Source organism: Lycium ferocissimum, chromosome 2 (genome assembly GCF_029784015.1).
Source record: "Lycium ferocissimum isolate CSIRO_LF1 chromosome 2, AGI_CSIRO_Lferr_CH_V1, whole genome shotgun sequence".
NCBI classification, from domain to species: Eukaryota; Viridiplantae; Streptophyta; class Magnoliopsida; order Solanales; family Solanaceae; genus Lycium; species Lycium ferocissimum.
In genome coordinates this window covers 50,141,375-50,164,472 of record NC_081343.1, presented here as the reverse complement: position 1 = coordinate 50,164,472, position 23,098 = coordinate 50,141,375, and the positions used below count along the sequence as shown (strand labels likewise).

General features: G+C 35.1%; 1 protein-coding gene and 1 long non-coding RNA gene across 3 annotated transcripts; one reads left to right on the top strand and one right to left on the bottom strand.

Annotated features, from left to right (window-relative positions):
* The first annotated feature begins 2,160 nt into the window (after positions 1–2,160).
* Positions 2,161–11,565, top strand: LOC132042928 (uncharacterized). 2 transcript variants are annotated; one of them, XM_059433446.1, is made up of 10 exons: positions 2,161–2,432; positions 3,617–3,660; positions 4,179–4,278; positions 4,390–4,504; positions 4,695–5,290; positions 6,606–6,888; positions 7,480–7,753; positions 9,005–9,166; positions 10,183–10,644; positions 11,001–11,565. In XM_059433446.1, exons 1-10 carry the CDS (start codon positions 2,258–2,260, stop codon positions 11,286–11,288), a joined length of 2,499 nt encoding a protein of 832 aa, XP_059289429.1. In that variant the 5' UTR covers positions 2,161–2,257; the 3' UTR covers positions 11,289–11,565. The 2 variants fall into 2 exon arrangements, with proteins under 2 accessions (XP_059289429.1, XP_059289424.1); XM_059433441.1 differs by having other exon boundaries at positions 4,674–5,290.
* Positions 9,311–9,694, bottom strand: LOC132042941 (uncharacterized). Its single transcript, XR_009411626.1, has 2 exons — positions 9,595–9,694; positions 9,311–9,558 (listed from the first exon to the last, which is right to left on the bottom strand). It is a non-coding gene; the product is annotated as an uncharacterized LOC132042941 (long non-coding RNA).
* Positions 11,566–23,098: the final 11,533 nt, after the last annotated feature.

The following is a 23,098-nucleotide window of genomic DNA, read 5'->3' as shown; positions in this document are numbered from 1 at the left end:
TCCCCGTGGTGGTTCGTATCGGTATTACGGTTATTATCATGTTTTCATCTCGGTACAGTTACTCCGTACTTACGGTACTCGTATTCATGTTCGATGTCGGTTTCGGTTCGGTTTCGTGTCTATATATTATGTGCCGTTTATTCTCTCGTGTGTTTATATACCGGTACATTCGAAATGCGCGTCCCAGATTTATTGCCTTGGGGGCTGCATTTCACGATGCGAGTGCTTGGTCTCGGAGAGACGCGTACGCTCGATGGGGCCGGCGACTCGTATCGGCTCATTGGTGAGCCCGTCTCATTCGGGGTTTAGTCGGTTATCTTTATTTTTACTAGTCGTGCATTTAAAGGTATCTTTGGGGGGCACTTGTCCCGGCAAGTATGCTTTCCGGTCGGGATTCACGATTAGAGGTTTCATAGACTAGTCGGTTTAGTTATGTTGGACATGCGAGGTGTTTAGCCATCTTTAGCTCGACTTATGTTATTTCGATTCAAACAAGTATTTCATTAAATTATTATGACATCTCGTGTTTTATAAAAGCATCGCGTTCATGCTATATTTAAAGCTCATGTATGCCTCGTGATGATTCAAAATGTGGTTCTCGGTCGCATGCGATATATTCATCGCCAGAGCCATGGTTCGGGGCGTGACATATATTCATCCTTATCTAGTGCATGTAGTAAGATTTTTTCTCTAAGAAGGAAATGAAAAAGAGAGATGTTCCTACTTACTAAAAAGTCAAACCAAATTTACTTTTTAATTTCAGTAGTTAAAAAGTATTGATAGTCTTCAATAATTCCAAAACCAAAATTTTGAAGAATTTTTTAAAAAAAGAAAAGAAAGCAAAAAGAAGCTAAAATCACAAGTAGGCATAGACAGACACAAAACAGAGATACTTTTATTTTTATTAGAGATAATAGTAAAAACACCTTGCACTTTTAATTTTTTCGCGAGTTTCACACTTCAATTATCAGCTATTTTTTTTTTTTTTTTATATGAGCTATCACCATCTATGTATTAAATAAAACTTGTATGAACTATCATCATTTATATATTAAATAAAACACACTTGAAACTAGTTCAAGTAGAAAAAAAATAACCGATAGTTAATCTAATGTGCTTCGAGGTGAACGAGTGGTGATAGTAGCAAGAAAAAATGGAACAACCAATTGTTGGGGCGAAAGCTGAAAAATATTTTACTACTATATATAAGGGCAAACTTAGGGACTTTTGTAGTCCTCACAAGAATTTTCAAAACTTTTTAATTAATTACTTTTAGGTACTAATCTTATTTATTTAAGTCAATTTTTTTTTTTTTTTTTTAAGGTCTACTTTTCAAAAGCTATCGAACCTCCTACCTCATTTTTCATGTTCTTTGGTTTTACGTTTGATGCTCGATATCGCATTTAGCCGATTAATCCGGATAATTACAAGATATATCGCGCCCGTTCGGAAGCACTCCTCAAAGATTTTCCATATCCGTATTCGAACCCCTAATCCCTAATTAAGGGAGGAATTTGACTCATCCATTGCCTGAGTTAAATTATGTATTTATCTTAAAAGTTCATTAACTATGTATAGATTATTTATTTAGAACTAAATAACTTCATAAAATTAGGATACATAACTTATAAATGTCAAATTCTGGCTCCGCATTTAATTTGAAGTAAATAATTTCATCAAAATGAAAGTTAAAATATTAAAGGAGTGGAATGAAAGTTTTGCTTTCATATATTGAAAATATACTTATATGAAATTTAATTATTACTAACGTAATTCTTTGTGGGGCTACTGATAGGTATATGATTGTTATTATTGTTGTACACTTATACTAATATAAATTATATTTCTTTAATTAAAATATCTACTTTTATTTCTTGCATCACATAACTAGTCAGGTGTATAACCATAAACTCTTTTAGAGAGAAAAAGAAAGAAAAGGAAAAAAAAAAAAGGTGGTTTCCCAAAAACATAAAAGAGGTAAAAAGGAAAAAAAAAAAACTCTAATTTACTACAGTATATTAGAGGAGAAAGCCCACATAGCGAAAAATCCCAAACCCACAGAGAGAAGAGAAGCAGCAAAAACCCCTTCCACCGTGTGCCTCTTTCTTCAGAGACATACATATATCTACGATATACAGAAGAAGAGACTCTTGAAAACCTAAACTGTAACAGATCTGAAAGAAGGAAATATATATATATATAGTGGGTATATTGTTGTTGTTTTTTTTCTCTCTCTCTTTTTTCAGAGAAAAAGAGGATGAGTAGTAGAAAGAATGGTGGAGTTGGTGGGGTACAATCCATACCAGCAGGTTCAAGGAAGATGGTGCAGAGCTTAAAGGAGATAGTTAATTGCCCTGAAGCAGAGATCTATGCTATGCTTAAAGAATGTAATATGGACCCTAATGAAGCCGTTAATAGGCTTCTTACTCAAGGTCTTTAACCCCCCATAAACCTTAATTCTTTTAGTATCTTTTTTGGGTGTTTGTCTTTAGATAGTGTTTTAGGGTTTTTTGTGTTTCTGTTAATTTTTCAGTAAAAGTAACTGCTTTTATGGATAGAATCAAGAATCTGTAAGAATAGTTCTTTTTTATTGGAAATACTGCGAGTTAGCAACTGTGTATGGTTTTTTGAGGAACAGGAACAGGAAAAAGAAAAGAATAATAATTTACTTTTTTTTTTTCCCACACTTTCATGCGGTCTTTTTTTTGTTAAAGAAAGAAGAAGTGACACCAGTTGGTTGTCTGTGAACTATATGATTTGTATCTTTCATCATGTGTAGACAATACCATTTTCTTGAGTGCAAGATTTGATTTTGATGGATAAAACCAAGGAAAGTAATAGAATCTGTAAAATAGTTCTTTTTTATTGAGTGCGTGTGAAGTATATGGTTTATAACTTTCATCATGTGTAGATAATACCCGTTTCTTGAGTGCAAGGTTTGATTTTTTTTGCTATACCTGTTAGTTAGTTCCAGATTTATTAAAAGCTATGTTAGCTGATTGAGCATGCAATGTGTGGCTTAGATAATTATGTGTCAAGCTATATCAGAAAGACAGGTGATGTTTCATTGATTCAAGAAAAGGGAGAAATACGGTCTTAAGGGCTTTTGCTTTTCGAGTACTAGGATTTCTTTTCTAATGCGTTCTATGTTAATTATTGTCTTATTCTTATCTTGTTTACGATTACGATTACTCTTCTTTTACCATCTTTTCTTAAACTTTTACATTAATGTTGTTGCAATTTTGGGGGTACAAGTACTGAATTCCCTGTTATGTAACTTTTGTTTTTTGGAACTGCGCACTTTACTGCGAAGAAGCATGTGTTTGCTTCTCGTTTCTCTCTTAAAGCCCCAGGAACTTAATACTTTTTGTGCTTTCACTTTTAGAACATTGGTTTACTGCAGTTGAATGTGTCCTTGTTGTTCAGAGTTTCCCATCTTTTAGGGAATCCCAATGAATCATGTTTGCTTCCTCTATGCTCTTCTATGCTGTAATTGTACTTGAGGTGATAATACTTCTTGTTATTCTTTACTACATGGTCTGCCATCTTATTGAATGGTGATCATAGTTTGTCATTATTTTGATCACCTTCTAATTGAAGTTTGTTGATTGGCTAGATACTTTTCATGAGGTGAAGAGCAAACGTGAAAAGAGAAAAGAGGTTCGTAGTCTTTACTTAAAGCAAGAATTCTAGAGACAAGTTGGTCATGGAGCTCTGATTTTAATTTTCTTGTCCTTAGTACTGCCTATTTCTCTTATGATTTATTTGATATGAGATGAGGGAAAATTGGTCTCCTCAGATCTCTCACTACCCTGGTTTGAGATTAACTTCTGATGGAATCCTGACTATATCATCTTTAAAAACAAAGGAGAAAAGAGAAAGATTCTTTATTTGGAAATTTGATCCGTAGAAATTCTTTTTAACAGGCACCCGATTCTTATTCTTGATATTCCAAGCTCTCTTTCTGTTTTATACTAATAAATGATGATGCACTATTCTTTTCAAAAAAAATTATGGTGCACTATGTGTCCTGAGTCGTGCACGGTACTTCTTCTTGATATGTTTTTTGTCTTGTCTGATGGGTTACATGTTCTAGCAGAATATTATAAGGTGTTATTATGTTACTCTATCAAATGGCTTGTTCATTTCTTCATATTCCATATTTATCTTTGGTTCAGAGTAAGGATATAACTGAATCCAGGCCACGTGGTGCAATTAGCAATTCAGGCCGTGGCAGCAGGGGAGGTGCAGAACGATATGTTGGGCGTGGTGGATCAGGTATATGCATGATCACGTACAATCTTCTTCAAACAGAATCAAGTCTGAGTTCTTATAGTTTGTCGTGTTATCTCATGAGGATATCATTTGGTTTCTGACCGCCTTTGCCAGAGTCTACCAAGCCTACTCCTGGATACAGAAAGGAGAATGGATCAAATACGAGTAATGTGACTTCTACTCCTGGAGTTTCCGGAAGTAACATAAGCAGGAGGGCTACAACCATCAGGTTAGTAGTTTCAACTTCTTAAATAGGTTAGTTTCTCTCAAAAGGACATCAGTTGCTTTTAGATGCTCGTCTTTTTGGTTCCAGTAGACTACTCCATAACCCCACGATGTGGTTCTTTCTATTAAAGTGTCCCTGGCATTAATATTACTAACTGAATAATTACCATCAGCTTGTCTGATACGTATTACAGTGATGTTGCTGCAAATGAAAGTAAATGGCCAGCACCTGCAGCAGTTGATGGTGTTTCATCAGTCTCACAGCATTCTTCTGGATATCAACCCACTTGGGGTGGGGTGCCTGGTCAAGTTTCCATGGCTGATATTGTGAAGATGGGTAGACCACAGAGCAAAGTGCCGAGTGTAGCTCACCACAATGTCAATGCCAACCAAAACCATGTTCAGGGGCTCCCTTCTGGTGCATCACATCAAAATATTCAGTACTCTGATGATCATACTTCCAAATTTTCTGAGATGCATCAAGAGCCTGGGGATTATCCGGTGCAGCATCTTTCAACTGATGAGGAATGGCCCGTGATCGAGCAGCCATCTATCTCGGAGCCTCCTGCTGATTCAGAGCTGCATCCTGATCCAGCTAACGTGTCATATGACAGAATTAATCCTCAAACTGAGATTGATGAGGTTCAGGAGACAGATGACCCCACAGTTGAAAATCTTGGTAGTCCTCCAAGCAGAAAGTTGCAGGAGGATAATGCTGGAGGGGCATCTCTTTATGAGAATGACCTCTACAGATATCAAAACCAGAATCATACTTTCGAGCATCAACAAGGTTAGTATATCACAGTTTTGATTTGGTATTGTAATATGCAACAACAACAACAACGTACCCAGTGAAATCCCACAATGGGGGTCAGGGGAGGGTAAAGTGTACGCAGACCTTACCCCTACAATGTAATATGTAATATGCTTTTAATTTATTATCAGCTTGTGTCATAGTTCTTTTGACATGTTACTGGCTATTGTTTTTGTTTTCCCCTATAAGGCTTCCAGGCTTTGGCAAGTCTGCAGTTCCAGTAAACGAAGGATTCTCCATTTCCCCTTCTACCATAAGTATAATGTTATCATTGCATGTTCCGTAGAGAAACTCTGAGGGGGAGCCAGGATTTGAAGGTTATGGTTCTGAACTGACGTCGAACCCATAACTCGTTGTATATACTGGGTTAATAGTTAATACTCTATCTCCGCCCCTTATGAAACTACACTGGCACGTGGAGTTTTAGGGATACAGTTCTAGAACCCAGAGCTTGGTCTTTAAATAAGCTTGACATGTAGTTATGGCTCTTGTATGTACGGATTATTTAGTATGCGGAATGGGACATATAGAAGCAGTGAAGCGCAGGAAAGTTCATCTTAACTTCCTGTGGAACTCTGTCTTACTATATTTGGAGCTTCATGTTATTTTACTGGTGGTCACTTTTGTTTGTCTTTTCACCTATAAAGAACCTGGTTGTTTAAAACAATGCAATCCTCGCAGCTTTTCTGTTTGTTTTAGATTTTTGATAAGAATTTAGAATATCAATCTTTTCCTGCAGTATGCACATTTTGGTATTATTAATGTTTTGTAGATGGTCCTGCATTATTTGTTTAATTTACTGGCATCGGATAGATATATGTAAAGAAGGAAGGCCGGGGGGCTGAGTACTCCTGGTCATACTCATAGGTTGCCTCAACATGAGGTGATTGCTTATTAAGAGGTTCTTCCCCTGCAGAATCGAATATACCCTGTAAAGTTGAAACTTGGTGGTCTTTTGACAAGTAATTTGATGTTTGGTGCTTATCCTAAAAAGTCGAAAGATGCCTTAAAAGTCATACTTTGTACCTGGCCCCTTATTTGAAAGAGAAGAAAATCCTAAAAAATATCAGGCCATCTAGAAACTTCTCTTTTTTGAGGGGGAGGGGCATACATAGAGATGCTACCTAGGAGGCATGTAGACCTGCTTTTCATGTCATTGTTTAGTTTCAATTTAGTGAAAAAGCTGTGTAGTTTCACTGCGTAATCAAATTGTTGTTGTTCCATGTATGGAGTTCTGTTACTTATACAATGTATATTTTTGTGTAACAATGCTCTGCCATCTTCTTTGCAGTTGAAGATGTTAATGTCTCTGCTTCATCAGTTACTGCAAACTTGCAACAGTTAAATGTACAGGATGATCAAGAGTTGCCACCCGAGGGAGACGGTCCTTCTGTTGTAATCCCAGACCATCTTCAAGTTCAAACTGCAGACTGCTCACACCTGAGCTTTGGTAGCTTTGGCACTGGTATTGGTGGATCCTTTTCTGGGCCTTCAGCATCTGCTCCAGTGAAAGCTACTTTGGAAGATGCACCTAAGGAGGTGGATGGTTCATCAGTTGGGCACTTGGGATGCAGGTAGGCCTCCTTCTAAACTGTAGATTTTCTTTAATTCTTTGTTGCTTTATCTAATTATCAACATATAATGTAGAAATTATGTTATGCTAACATACGAAAACTCTGCTGGCCACTTTCTCCACTTAGGTGATTGGGATAATTCTCAATCATTTATTTTGCCTCAGAGATCTTATTTTCCTTATTTTGATCAATCAAATTAAGTCCTGGAGATGCAGATAATTTTGCCTTTTGACTAATCTAACTGCAAATGTCCTTGCAACTCTTAATATTTTTTGTAGTTGGCTTGTTCTAAATGTCCATCATAGTAGTCGATCAGATCAATCAATACTATTCTTCAATCCCAAACGAATTGGGGTTATGTATCTGTATGAGTCCTCTAGACTACTTCACTATATTCGGACTCATTTTGTTCCAGTCAAATATATTATCAAGACAGGCGGTGCTTTAGATTACATATCATTTTGAAGTATAAAATGTCTATCTTACAGGATAACATTAATCATCTTATTTTTGAGGTGTCAGAAGTTAATCTCCCATGCAAAACATGGTAGCTGAAAATTATTCCTCTTAATTGCTAATGTATTATCGCAGAGCTCCGGAATACTATGCTGACGAGTCTCTTGGCCATGCATCTGAGAGTAACTTGTACCATAGAACTAATGCAAGTTCCGGAAATTATGATGCACCTTCTGCTTCACAACCAGAACCTCTGAAAGCAGAAATAAATGAACACGGAAATCAATACTCCTATCCCTCCTCTGCTGCTGGCTACACATATGAAAGTGCACAACAAATGGCTGCAGCATTTAGTCAGCCTCAGACAAGTTCCCAGATGCAAAATCTTGCTGCTTTCTCTAATGTAATGGTAAGAGTTTCCTCCCTTTGTCAAGGATGTAATTAGTTTCTCTGCTCTTCATTCAATGTTTGCCTGTGTAATTTTGGTAGCTCAATTTAGAAGGTAATTGTACTGAAACCTGTCTGCAAGTATATTGGAGTGAATTCTACTGCTCAAATAAAGTACATCGATTTGATTTCTAGTAGGTTTCTTGGCTTAGCGGGTTGTATATTATAGTTGAACTTGTTATAACCCGTATGGGGACATACACTAAATAATCTTTATCAAAAAACATACACAATTTAGTAATTGCTTCTCTCTGTTATACTTTCTACTCACTCTCTCTTTGGTTAGAGAGGGTTTCCTCACTAGTGGCTCACTATTCTGTTAGGTTTAAAATGATATATGAATGCTATGGTAGGAGTCTCAGAGTTGGTAGTTAACTTCTAATATTTGAGCAGACGGATGAGGGTCTAATTGTGGTGTTTAGTTGGCTTCACATTATGCAATCTGCCTATTGCGCATGGATACATGTTTGCATAATACTGTTCTGAAAGATGATGCATTCATATCTATGGGAAGTCTCTTGTTTTTTGGTGCATTGAGAGGTTGGGGTTAGGTTTAGAAGTTTGTGACATGGTTCTTGGGATGATTATTCTTAAAATGTGTTTCTGTTTTTGGTTTGCGTGGGAATGATGTCAACTGCTAAGAATCTTGATCTATTCAAAATCTAATAATGATTTGACCATTTCTGGCTCTCTTGAGTCTTATTATTACTAGTTCTTTTGAAACTTAATTTTTGGCAGATGTCACAAGTTCAACATGATTCTTATGAACTTGTTAGTACACTATAAAGGAATTGATCTATTGTGATCCTGCCCTTTTCTTGTGATCCTTTTAATCATTTTTCGTAGGATTTTCTTATGAAGTGCCTAATGCTAAGAGTTTCGTTCTGCTTAATCTGTTTTTGAAGTTGATAAATATAGAACAATAGTGGCAAACATGTAAAAAATGTAGGTCTGCACCACTATTTGGGCATACTTGGTATAAGTGATAATTTGCTATTTTTGTAAATCGTAATGTATAGTGAATTGGTTTTAGTTTTACAAACTCCAGAAAGATAAAACTTATAATACCTGCTTCTCCTGTAGGAGGAGTGGCAGGTCAATGGTGTAAAAGAGAAGCAAAATAGGAACATCTAAGTTACCATTTCATTTTTAGAGAGCCTAGCACCAGAGTTTTCTACAGTGAGTTGCTCATTTTCCTATTTTGTTTGAGCAGGCCTTCACAAATTCGTTGCCCAGCACTTTGTTAGCAGCTAATGTTCATGCTGGTCGTGAGTCTGATCTCGCATATTCACAGTTTTCTGCAACACAAGCAATGGCAGCGAAATATGGCAACTCTGTTTCTTCAATTGGTGGTTCAACAATTTCCTTGCCCGAGGTAATGCTATCCTGATGGAGCTATTGATTCTTCCTAGTGAACGTCTATTTCCTCATGTGCACTTGGTATATTGCTGATGTGTTGCTTTGTCAAAATTTTCATGTAATGTAAAATGCAAAAGATGTCGCTTTTCTTATACTTGAAGTAATTTTAATGGTTGTTATGGTTGTTTATTTGTGCATAAATGGAAATGTACATAATGGATATAGTTAGTCTTAACACTTGTGGGATCTCTTAACATTGGGAACGATAGTTGGAAGATAGCTTTTGCTATTGGAAACTAAAAATTTGAATGTCATCTCTCCTAACATCCATCCAAATATTTAGCAGCCAACTTTTGGTAGTTTGTAAAACCCCTATAGTGTTCACTCTGTATACGATTTGTAAAACCCCTATAGTGTTCACTCTGTATACAAAGAGAATAATACTCATCATGGATTTCCAGAGTATTTCAAAGGCTAACTTGATATATTTGTGTGGTACAGTTTAGAGGCTCTTGTTTGTTGAAAGGAGGAAAGGAAATTCACCCTTTGAATTTAGGATAACAAGGAGGCTGAAGTTGTGTATAACTTTCCTATAACAAAGCTATATTTTGGTTTTCCTTATCAAAAAAGTATTAGTACGATTGGCTTCTTATAAAAATTGTTACCTTTTGATTTTCTCATGGAAGATTTTCTTTTGGGTTGTTGCAAAAGAAAAGAAAGGGTAATAACTTGTTAATAACCTGAAATTTAAAGATTCACGATAAAAGTTGCTAAATTCCGACTCCTATAGGACCTATAAAATCGATTCCTCTACGAGGAATGTGGATTGAAACTCAATTGGCGATTCATACAAAAGCTAATGTATAAATCTATTATAGTTCTCCTTTATTATGAAAAGGTGGTGTAAGATGTGGACAGAAGATTTTCTTCTCTTATGTCTTCTTCCTTTCTAGAGTAATAAGTTTAATGATTTTGCCCCTATCTCTTATTTTCGTGATGTTCATAATTGATTTTGTATCTTTTGACTTGCAGTCTTTGAAGACTGTTGGTTATCCATCAGCACAGCCTGCACAGCAGACCCTTTCTGGAACTAGTGCCTCCACTGGACCTGCTGTGCCCCAACATCTTGCTGTACATCCATATTCCCAACAAACACTTCCTCTGGGACCGTTTGCTAACATGATCAGTTATCCCTTTATGCCTCAGAGCTATACATATATGCCATCTGCATTCCAGCAACCATTTGCTGGTAACAGTACTTACCATCAGTCGCTAGCAGCAGTGCTCCCCCAATATAAGAACAGTGTTTCTGTCAGCAGCTTACCTCAGTCAGCTAGTGTTGCTTCTGGGTATGGTGGTTTTGGAAATACAGCAAGTATCCCTGGTAACTTCCCAATGAACCCCCCTGCTGCTCCGTCTGGTACTAACTTGAATTACGATGATGTGTTGAGCTCTCAGTACAAGGATACCAATCATTTGATGTCTCTTCAGCAGGTAAGCATTTCATTTGGTATATGAGCCGTTCGATTCCTTAAAGTCAATATGATAAAATGCCGTCAATTCTCTCTTTCTCTAATGTAATCAACAACAACATACCCATTGTGACCCCACAGGTGGGTCTGGGTAGGCTGGGGTGTACGCAGACCTTACCCCTACATTTGTGGGGTAGAGAGGCTGTTTCTGATAGACCCTCGGCCCAATCTTTCGTCTGGTTAGCTTCCTTTTGTTTAGCTCCCGCTTTTCTTGAAAGGGAGCTGTTGGAATGCTGTGTTGTATCATTTTTCTGTGCTTGCTGTATTTTATTATTTCAGCATTTGCTCATGTATATGTTCATTCTCCCTTCCTTTCAGAGCGAGAACTCAGCTATGTGGCTTCATGGACCTGGATCAAGGACAATGTCAGCTGTTCCTGCTAACACATATTATGGTTTTCAAGGTCAAAACCAGCAAAGTGGTGGATTTAGGCAAGCTCAACAGCCACTGCAGAACCATGGATCTTTGGGCTACCCAAATTTCTACCATTCTCAGGCTGGGATCTCATTAGAACATCAACAGCAAAATCCGAGGGATGGGTCATTGGGTGGCGGCTCCCAAGGCCAGCCAAAGCAGTCTCAACAGCTATGGCAAAACGGCTACTAATCTCTTACCTGCCTCCTACTTTTTTGGAGTCCTGTAGTGAGTGTGAAAGTGGCCTTTCAGGGTGTTGCTTTGGAAGTAACTAAAATTCAGAATCGACTGGCTGCTGCCCTGTGCTTCGAGGTTGTACTTTACATATTTGTCATCAGTCAAATGTAACGTAGGTTGCGAGCTAACTTCGTGCTAGTGGACTTGTCTTTTGTTTCTTTGACTCTATGTTACACAGTTAACCCCCTTTGTTTCTTTTTCTATAGTGAGAAGTGATGTTCTGTTTCCACTAGCAATGATTGCCATCCGTCTTAGTTTCCTAACCAGTGCTTGTTGCACAACTTACTTGGACTCGGTAGTTTAATTTTCAGGTTATATTGATTTCCTACTTTAAGTGAGCCTAAAATTCCAGACACAATAGGATGGGATGTACTAACATTGTGATATCCGTAGTAGTATTGATGAAGACTAGTTTTGTGGTTCAGTCCTTAAAAGGAAGTGTTGAGGGTCACCTCAAAGGTCGCTCCTTTATTGTGTGAGCGTCTTATATGATGTATTCATATGAATGGCTCATTTTTATAGTCGGGTGAAGGGTCGAATTTGCTCTTGTACTAAACTGTACGTTATATTTTTTGTCTAATGTTATCCTAGGTGGTAGGAAGGAGTCTCATTTTTGCTGTTGATTAATGATTCCTATGGTGCGCAAACTTCAGGTTAATTTAAACTATGGTAAAAATTAACGGGTACCTTTGAACTTTTCTTTTTGTAGAATTTTGACGTGTGTCGATCCATTTCATGCTGGAGCTTTGTTTGTGGTAAATTTTAGAAGTATGAACGGATTTAAAGTGTAATGAAGGCAAAGTGACAGACTTCGGATTGTATATGGGTGAGTTCTGGACCCTTTTCCCCCTTGGAATTGAGATAAAAATCCAACCTTTAATCACATATAGCCTATTTGGTGTCAGATGTGGTTCAATTTCCACTTAGAGTAAGTAGGCATAATATTTTAAGATAATTCATGCCTTCATGCTATAGCAAAATCGAGGTGACTTATCTCATGAATAATCGTGGACTCATTGGACTAGCCTATAATGTGAAATGGACCCCATTAAATGGTACTGACTTTTAAGATTTACTAGATCGTTTATAAAGAATTGAGAGATCTAATAGGGGCAACTTTGGCTTAAGCTTCAGTTTGAGCACGAGACCTAAAAGCTAGATTTGGTTCATAACGAGCTTTATAGCCTGTTTGGTCGAGCTTCTAAAAACAGTTTATTTTCATAATGAGCTTTATGCGTAATAAATAAAATTTAACACAGTAAACCAAATGAAAGAGATAGCTCAGTGGCTAAGGTTGTGCAACATTTGGTAACAGTGCAGGTTCGAATCTGGGCGAGCTCATTTAACGCTTATTACTTTCCTAAATATAGGCTCAAAAAAATAATTAAAAGTAACATTCGGGTTCGATCCGGGGTGACATATAAGGGAAGCAGCATTTGCAACCAAAGTGCCCCAAAAGACACTTTCGTTTGTTAGAGTGCACAATTAAATATATACTAATTTCTCAAGGTATTTATACATATATATACATAATTTTTTCCGCAGGATGGGAGTGCACGTGCACTCCCACCCTTCCATGTGGGTCTGCCTTTGGTATTAATAGTATTGTTAATAGCACGTTTGGCTATGTATTAGTTATACATAAGTTTAAAAAGTGTACCAAATAAGAGATTAGTAATTCCAAAGCTAATACATGCATTATTTTCTCTAATGCGTCCTACCAAACAACCCTAAGTGGACGGCTTGAATATTGTTCTATTGTATACTGCTTCAACAAGTTAAACATTCTGGATTGTAATTGCCACCACACCTACAATAAATAAATAATTATCATAGGGTGTGTTTGGTATGACAGAAAATATATTTTGAAAAATTTGTAATTTTCCTATTCATTTTTTGGTGTTTGGTAAACAAGGTTGAAAAATATCATTTTAAGAGCATTTGCATATATTTAATGCAAAAGATAATGAGTTTGTGGTGCAACGCCCAGTAGTAGGAATCAGAGGGTGAGTTGAGCATTTGGTTGATCAGAGGGTGAGTTGAGCATTTGGTTGGGGGGGGGGGGGGGGGGGGTAGGTGGAGTAGGCATAAGGATATGTTTTTGTCGAGCCCGGAAAACATTTTCCATCATACCAAACACACACTTAATAGTATTTTTTACATAACTTTTATCAATTCAAATTCTGAAGAATTTAAATTCTTTTAATTAATTAAATTTAAATATCAACGTGATACCTTTATACATCAGATTCCACATGTATTTGTATGATGTACAACTAAAACTGCATGTGCACTGAAAATCAGAGGTGCCAATTAGATAAGCGAACTTTGACTTACCTTTGGTTAACGCTATTCAAAATCGAATCAGAACCGATTTTTCTGTTAAACAAATTTTGATTTTTGATATTATAATGCGGTCGATGGTTTGAATTTTGAATTATTTTGGATTGTCGGATTGGTTTGACCTATTTAAGGGTCAAACCAACCGAAAAAATGTTTTAATGCATGTATGCATTAAATACATAAAATAAGACTATGTAGTAACTAGTTTTGAACACGTACATTGCATGTGCATTTTTTTTTTTATATGAAGAACAAAATGGTCAATTAATTTTTTATGAGCATTTTCATAATTCAATTTAGGCTTTCCAGTAATGTCGCCTATCTGCCTTCATTCATGTAGAAGAAGATTGATGCCTTATTCACTTGACAACTTTTTACATTTTGTCTTTACTCTTTCAATAAACCTCTTCGATTGGTGAGTTTTTCCCGCAATCTCTCTCTTTGTTTTTTGCATTTTTTTGTCAGTTAGTAGAATATGGGTCCTTCACTCTTTCAGAATTGGTCCATTGTTGTTGGTAATTAGGATTTGGTGACAGTTTCGATTCTCCTTGATGAAATTTCTAGCAAGAAGTTAGTCAAATATATAAATTTTAATGTTAAATTATTGAGTTAATCTAATCCAATTTAGCTTCAAAATTTAGTCAAATTGACCCTCAAAATGCGAAACGTGCCACATAAATTGGGACAGAGATAGTACATGTCTTATTGAGTCGACCTATCGACGTATATCTTCACATCACAAATGGTGTTTAAAATTCAAGCAAGCTCGTCTTCTTAACTACTTTAATTGGGCACACCCGTGCGAAACACGGGCACTTGCTTCTAGTTTATAAGAAGTATTGGTAGCTGAAATATCTTAACTTTTGTAATTTTCAATTGAGGCAGCCAAGAACTTTAAATTGAGTAAGAAACTTGCCAAGACAGTCCGTCACTTGATTATATATACAATGTAATTAATTATGGTTTTATTAGTAGTGATTAATGATTTTTTTTAATTACATGTTGTCAATTCTTTTGCCGATTATTGCGCACATATTCCCAAAGTTTGTTCAATTTAAAAAACATGATTAATGTAATTATATTGAAAGCTGTAGGCAATTAAATTTAGTGTTTTTATTCTTACTTCCATAATTTTGTCTAATTCACTCTAGCTTGAATCAATTGTCTTTATAACTTTGGTGTTGTAAGTTTTTCTTCAATACGTTCACTCATATAAAGAAAGCCATGAATCTCAACAAACATTGAAGCAATAGAAAGTAATGATGGTGGAGATGCAGGTTGGATTACGGTGGGAAAAAAAAAGGATTAACGGCAATATTACTCGTTAAATCAAATCACCGAAAGATGAAGCACTGATGTCATTTTAAATTGGTGGATCTTGAATGTTAAAGGAGGAAGATGAAGATAAAAATGTCATGCCCGTTTTTTTTTTTTTAACTGTGTTTCGGTTTTATTTCTTTTTGGCTGAATTGGAATACTACCGTTCCTACTCATAAAAAAATGTTCTCTTATGTTATTTATGTGTGCTTGTGTCAGTTGTGTGTGCCGAGAACGTGGGGCCAGGGGAATGAGAGAATGGGAGACGTGCATTATGTAGTTGGATAATAGGAGTAGTTAGTTTTCATTAATCATGTTTAAATGTGTTTTTTTTTTTCAAACCGCCAAAGTCTGAACATTTTTTCCAAGTTTAAGATTAGTAAATAAGCTTTCTGTAAAGTTATTAACCTTTTTTTTTAAAGCAAATTAAAAAAAAAAAAGATGACTCATGGTACAATAGGTTTTGACAATTACGTGTGTTGTAAGTAGATTTCCATATGACATAGTAGCAATAATAGTAAAAATTCTCTTTTTTTCCAGATTAGAAAATAAATTAGATAATGTTATCTAAAATTTATTTCAAATTGTATGAAAGAAAATAGAAAAAAAGGCTGATGCCACAACAGTTTTTCTGTCGATAAAATAGGTTTGCTGATATATCAATTCAATGTTGTAAATTAATCAATTAAAAATTATTTTTAAATTCAAATTCAAAAACATTTAACTAATAACCAATTTATTAACTAATAACTAATTGTTGTCCTAAAACTAACACATGACATTTTCCTATACTGCCACTTGTCACAATTCTGTTGCAAACTATCTCTTTTTAATAATATATATATATAGATATTTACTCTCTCTCTTTTCTTTACTTATTCTCGTACCAGTTCCTTTCTCTATTTTCTATTTCCATTTCCAACCCATCTTCTTTTTTCTCTCCGATTGCCCTGCACCACCTTACACCACCATTCCCTTTCTCCCTTTCTCTCTATCACAATGTTCAATCTCTCTCAAAAAAAAATTTGGCATGTCCCTCTCCTTCCCTAATAGTACAACAAATCCATCAATCTCTACCCAACAAAAAAAAAAAAAAAACCATTTACTGTTTGTGCCAAAAAGGAGAAGAATGCAAACAAATCGCTGGCCGCGAAGTTGATTCAGCGTGTTTATCAATGTCATGTTTGTCTCGTCAACCATTCTATTTTAGAGGAACTCAAAATACACTACCACCAAGCACACAAGGAACTCACAAAGTGTTGCCACTGTGGTCAATGTTATGATAGTGAAAAGCTGTTGGTGGCACACCTCAGTTGGTGTCCCAATCGCGTTGAGCTCCGTAAGGTGGTTTTAGAATCCTTCCTGATACATCTAATAATAATAAGAAAAAAAAAATTGTTGAAAAATCATAAGAGAGAGCAAAGGTGAAAAGGTATGTTTTTTTCTGTTCTGTTTTTGTATATATATGTGCAGCCACCTGGTTCTCATGCTGATGATGATACGGAGATGATGAAGACAAAGAAGGGAAAGGAATGAAGATATGCTATTTTTTTTTAAGGTTTAGGAGAGAATGTTGAGAGTAGAACTAATGAAGATAGGTTATTTTGAAGATGGCAATCATTTATGCCCTTGTTTTTGTACAATGCACGACATGTTGAGAGTAGAACTAATGAAATTGTTGCTGAATCTGTTCCTGTTTAATGCTTGCAATAGTTCTGGGTTTAATTTCAACTTATGATTATAACCAAAGTCATAAAACTAATTTTTGTGTGAAAACTTAATTAACCTATACCGATATAGATCATAGTGTACTGGTATTTAACTCATGTAATTCCCTTCCGCCCCCTCCCCCCTTTTTGTGTTGAGTAGAAACTGGAAAAATGAGGAAATCTACTCTTTTCTATCATGTTGTTGGACGCAACAACATGATGATGCTTTAACGACGATGTTGTGATGTGTTAAGTTGAGAAAAAGCTAAATCATATGCTAAAGTTAGCATTTTTGAACATGTGAGTTGCTTTGACTATCATATCAGAAAAATCAAGAAACAAGTCATTGAAGTTAAAGAAAGAAAAGATAGATATGTTGTCAATGGATTAATGATGTGCGAAGATGCATTAACAGTTGGCCCTTAGGGGGCCTGGCCCCTCTAGTGGAATGTCCTGGCCCCTCTAGAGGACATTCCATCAGTTCCTCTATAGCTACTAGCTGCTAATGCATCTTCACACATCATTAATCCATTGACAACATATCTATCTTTTCTTTCTTTAACTTCAATAACTTGTTTCTTGATTTTTCTGATATGATAGCCAAAGCAACTCCCATGTTAAATAATGCCAACTTTAGCATATGATTTAGCTTTTTCTCAACTTAACACATCACAACATTGTCGTTAAAGCATCATCATGTTGTTGCATCCAACAACATGATAGAAAAGAGTCTATTTCCTCATTTCAGTTTCTACTCCAACAAAAAGGGGGAAAAAAGAATTACATGAGTTAAATACCAGTACGCTATGATCTAAATCGGTATAGGTTAATTTTCACACAAAAATTAGTTTTATGACTTTGGTTATAATTATAAGTTGAAATTAAACCCAGAACTATTGCAAGCATTAAACAGGAACAGATTCAGCAACAATTTCATTAGTTCTACTCTCAACATGCCGTGCATTGTACAAAAACAAGGGCATAAATGACTGTCATCTTCAAAATAACCTATCTTCATTAGTTCTACTCTCAACATTCTCTCCTAAACCTTAAAAAAAAAATAGCATATCTTCATTCTTTTCTCTCCTTCGTCTTCATCATCTCCGTATCATCATCAGCATGAGAACCAGGTGGCTGCACATATATATCTGAATTTCATATATATAAAAAAAAAAAAAAAAAAAAAAAAAAAAAACCAGAACAGAAAAAAACATACCTTTTCACCTTTGCTCTCTCTCTCTTATGATTTTTCAACAGATTTTTCTTCTTCTTATTATTAGATGTATCAGGAAGGATTCTAAAATCACCTTTACGGAGCACAAAGCGATTGGGACAACAACTGAGGTGTGCCGCCAACGGCTTTTCACTATCATAACACTGACCACAGTGGCAACACTTTGTGAGTTCCTTGTGCTTGTTGGTAGTGTATTTTGAGTTCCTCTAAATTAGAGTGGTTGTCGAGACAAACATGACATTGATAAACACGTTGAATCAACTTCGCGACCAGCGATTTGTTTGCATTCTTCTCCTTTTTGGCACAAACAGTAAATGTTTTTTTTTGTTAGGTAGAGATTGATGGATCTGTTGTACTATTAGGGAAGGAGAGGGACATGCCAAATTTTTTTTTTGAGAGAGATTGAACACTGTGTTAAATTTTATTTATAACGCATATGTGTTAAATTTTATTTATTACACATATTTGACCTATATATTTGTATTTCCGTCATTGCTACGTATTAATAACCGGCCCGACAAGGTATTATTCCTCAGCCATCATTAAAATTTTTGTTAGCGTTTATGTTAAGATAATGGTGCCCCCGCCGTCTTAAAATCCTGGGTCCGCCTCTGATTAATACATTTATAAGCTGTTAATTTGGATATTTGGAGTTAAAAGACAAAATTCTCCTTTGAAGTCTTATACACCCTACCAAACGCCTACTTAGTTATGAGTTGTTCTAAGTTCAACTCTTTTTCAGCCGTTAATAATAAGCATATTCGGAGTTAAAAAACAAATTAAACTGAGTCATGATATTCGAGATAAAATATTTGACATGTATGATTGGATATTTTAGAGCTATTTTTTCCTTGTAAAATGGAGTGGATCCTAGAAATTAATAGTACTCCTAACGCACAGAAAGCCTTATCATAAGGCGTGCTTGAGTTGCTCAATGTCTAATGCATTCTAAATGCAAAGCGGCTCTTGAGGGTGACGTGCATTTTTCCTGTTTTTTATTTTCATTATTTGTTGTGCAGTATATTTTGTTATAAAAGGGAGCCTAATTAAAGTGGTCAAAGCTAAGCTGTTTTTGAATACATGCTATAACTTCTTGTATTACTTGTTCCCTTCAATCCTTCCTGCACACCGTACCATTTTTCGTAAAAATATTTTGGTGGAGAAAAACGACATTTTTGTTCACTGATATTTATTACAGTAATTTTATTTTATTCTCTCATTGAAAAATAGCTATCAGAGTACAAAACAATTACCAGTAGAGTATAAAATATTCTACTAGAACTAGAATCACCAAGGGCATGTCGTTTACCTTTTTTTTTCCTGTTATATATTATAACTCCCAAGTCCTATCGAACCCACCTAGTATACACTAGTTCTAATACTTTTGTTTTTGCTTTACTTTTTGTTGGTTATGTTAGACAGGTAATATCTCTCCGGCCACTAAATCTCAAGAGTCAGAAATTTGGGTTACAAATCACCAATATTATATGTTCTAGTTCCAACAAATATTAGAACTAGTGTAGTACTTGTTTTTACAGAAAAACAATCTTTACTAATCATACTTTTTATGCTTTTCAGGTATGTCAGAAACACTTCAAGTTAAATGTGAAGCAACATATTTATATCAGACGCCCTAGAAACAGAAGAAGCTAAGCTACCAGATCATGACACTTTTGTTATTTTTGATGCACGAGGTAAACTAGGAACTTATTTTCCTAGACTAGTTTCGACTAATTTGTATTGTGATCTGTGTTGGGATCAAAATAATCAGGGCGTCATGGGGAAGCTAATAATTTACAAACTTTGAATGACAATAAATCGGACAACAAAGAAAATATACTTAAAAGCATAATATTATAATATGGTTTGGTCAAGTGACCTACATATTAAAAAACGTGGAAAAAAATGTGAATGAAGGATCCCACTGAATTGAATTGGGTCCACGAATCTAAAAAACCCTAATTTAAAAGAAAGCATTAAAAACTATGAATATAATAATCTCCCCATAAACAAGACTCTCTAAACGACTACATTGTGGATGCTATTGTGTTCTGTTGTATGAGAGGAATTCTTCAATTTATAAAGGTCCAAACCTTTTCATCCAGGAAAAAGACTAGCCAAATATGGAAGAGAATTATATTTTTCCTTCAGGAAAAGTAAAGCAATTATGGTTATACTTTGATTTTCCTTCAAGAGAAAAGTAAAACTTAAATATGGTAAGAAAATAAGGGCAAAACCCTAACAAATCTCCCCTTTTGACTGGATTTTCTTGACAAAACTTGATCCATCTTCTTCACATAATCTTCATCAGTGCTGCTTTCCATAGTTAAAAATAACGTTAAAAATATTATGGTTAAGAATTGGTTTTAAAATATTTTGCTTTATTTTTAAAAATGCAGCAGCAGGGATGTTGAAATTATGATTGAAATTCATCTCCACATGTAGTATTCCTGGATAAAATCTTCATAATTGTGCAATTGGTTGCTCTTGATTTGAAACCGCCTTGAACATGTCCTGAAGATCGCCGAATCATTGGCTGAACCATTGGCTCTGATACCACTTGTGGGGATCAAAATAATCAGGACGTCATGTGGAAGCTAAAAATTTGCAAACCTTGAATGACGATAAATCGGACAACAAAGAAAATATACTAAAAAGCATAATATTATAATATGGTTTGGTCAAGTGACCTACATTTTAAAAAAATCTAATTTAAAAGAAAGCATTAAAAACTATGGAGATAATAATCTCCCCATAATCAAGACTCTCTAAACATCTACATTGTAGATGCTATAGTGTTTTGTTGTATGAGAGGAATTCTTCAATTTATAGATGTCCAAACATTTTCCTCCAAAAAAAGGACTAGCCAAATATGAAAGAGAATTATATTTTCCTTTCAGGAAAAGTAAAGCAATTATGATTATATTTTGACTTTCCTTCAAGAGAAAAGTAAAACTCAAATATGGTAAGAAAATCAGGGCAAAACCCTAACAATCTGTTTATTTTCTAGGATAACCAATATGGTATCCCCTCTAGCGCTGCCAGCAATAGTTTTTGTAGTTATGTCATCTTAAGCTTGTATAATTTGTCATAGTTCACAACCAAAAAAAGGCTTCAATAAGAATAACAGAAAATAATTGCATTATAAACATATTATGGACCAAAAATGTGGATATATTCAAAAGGGGGAAAAACTAATCAGCATTAATAGACCAAAAGATCAAAAAGTGAGATTACAAGGGATTAAGAGAAATCTAGTATTCTATACTACACTATCAAACTATATATTCTGGACATCTCTTAATCTCCAAGGTCCTCGATTTAAAAGAAGTTAATTAATTCATTTTTTTTTTTTTAAAAACGGAACTTTGAAAATATTACTTTACAAGGATATTGTATTACCAATTATTACTTGTAATAATCACGTTCTCTTAAGTATCACTATTATTTTATGGGTGTTGTGTCAGCTTGTTTAAAAGAACAATATGTTTGAAATATTCTAATTTCATTTAATTCATGTCTCTTTCTACACAATAAAGTCCAAATATTTGGTTGAACAGTATGTGCTGTAGCCTGCATGCACAACTGTTGCTTTGTGACTTTGGTCATTAATTCAATTTGATTTTCGCCGGTCTTTAGCCGGACTAGAGCTGTACATGAGTGCTATAACAGAATCCTAGGTTACGATTTTCAACTCTTGTCAGGGACTACATGTAGTTCTTATTAGTTTCTTACCACACCATAGTAAAAAATTTCCTCTATGCTGGTATTTCACTATAAAAGGCAATTTTTCTTCGAAACTGATTACTTATATTTTATATTACATAAAGTTAAAACGTAATTTCTTAGTTTCCTTTCGTTTAGTTCTTCGATCATATTAGGACATAATTAGCTGACTTATAGATTTGGAACTCGTCACTTTTAGAGGCGAACATAGGATTCCTAACACATGGGTGCACCACTAAAAAAAAAAAAAAGGAAAAAATGTATTACTAAGTGAGAAGTGATCTCAATATTCAACCAAATGCACCACATTTAATCCTCTTGGAGCATTGGTGCCAACAGATACTATTATACCAATTTTAAAAAATATATGTACATAAAATATCTAGTTTTAAGGAGAGACCATAGGTTCACGTGCCCCATAATTTACCTATAAATTAAATTCGCCCCTGCTTTCACGCACTACTCTTCATTCCTCGACACATACAAACTTATATGTTGTGTGCCTACTAGAGCTAACCTCGGCAGAGGCAAAGTCAGAATTTGAAACTTATGGGTTTGAAATTCTAATTCCTTTAAGTTGTTGGGCTCTAAATTAACAATCTATACATATTCAATGAAGTTATTAAGATAATACTGGGTTTATATCAAACTTAATGGGTTAGGCCGAACCTAAAATATCCCTAACACTGGTAACTACCCTCATCACTCATCATTCTAGCTGAACCCGGACTTCTTCATTTTAGACCTAGCCAAAACATACGGAATCATTTTGTTATTTTCTCAGAATTAATGTGTTAACGATAAAAGTTACATACAAAGAAAATTAAATAAAATGTTTAGAGAGGTTGTTTCCGATAGACCCTTGGCTCACTGGGTAAGGTCTGCGTATACTCTGCCCTCCCCACTCCCCATGCCTCACTTGTGGGATTAAAACCGTAAAGAGAACATGCAAATCAAGTTAAAGTGAAAGCAAAATTATTTAAGTACTGCTAATATCAAAGCACACTTATCTTAAAAAAAAAAAAAAAAAAAAATACTTATCAAATAAAGCTACGAGATGTTACTGATCCATCTCTGAAAACTCTGAAAATTAGAAAAGTTCATTCATTGACTACGAGTATCATTTAAGTGAATCACTTCATGGAAAAATTTGGCATATATCTTGAAGAAACCCAAAAAAAAATTTAAAAAATGGTGCATTAAATCTTAGCAAAAAAATCGCCTTTTGAATCACTACAAGAATGATTTAGTTCAGAAAAGTTAATCATTCTATTCATTTGAGTGAACCAGCAACCTGTGAAAAAAGAAAACTTGGGGAGCATTAAATTGTAGCACAAATTAAAAAAGGACTGCACACAGAGAACATATTATGGTACTGTACTCCCTTCTCTCTCTTTATATTTCTTTCTTCTAGCTGAACACAAGAAACCAGTACC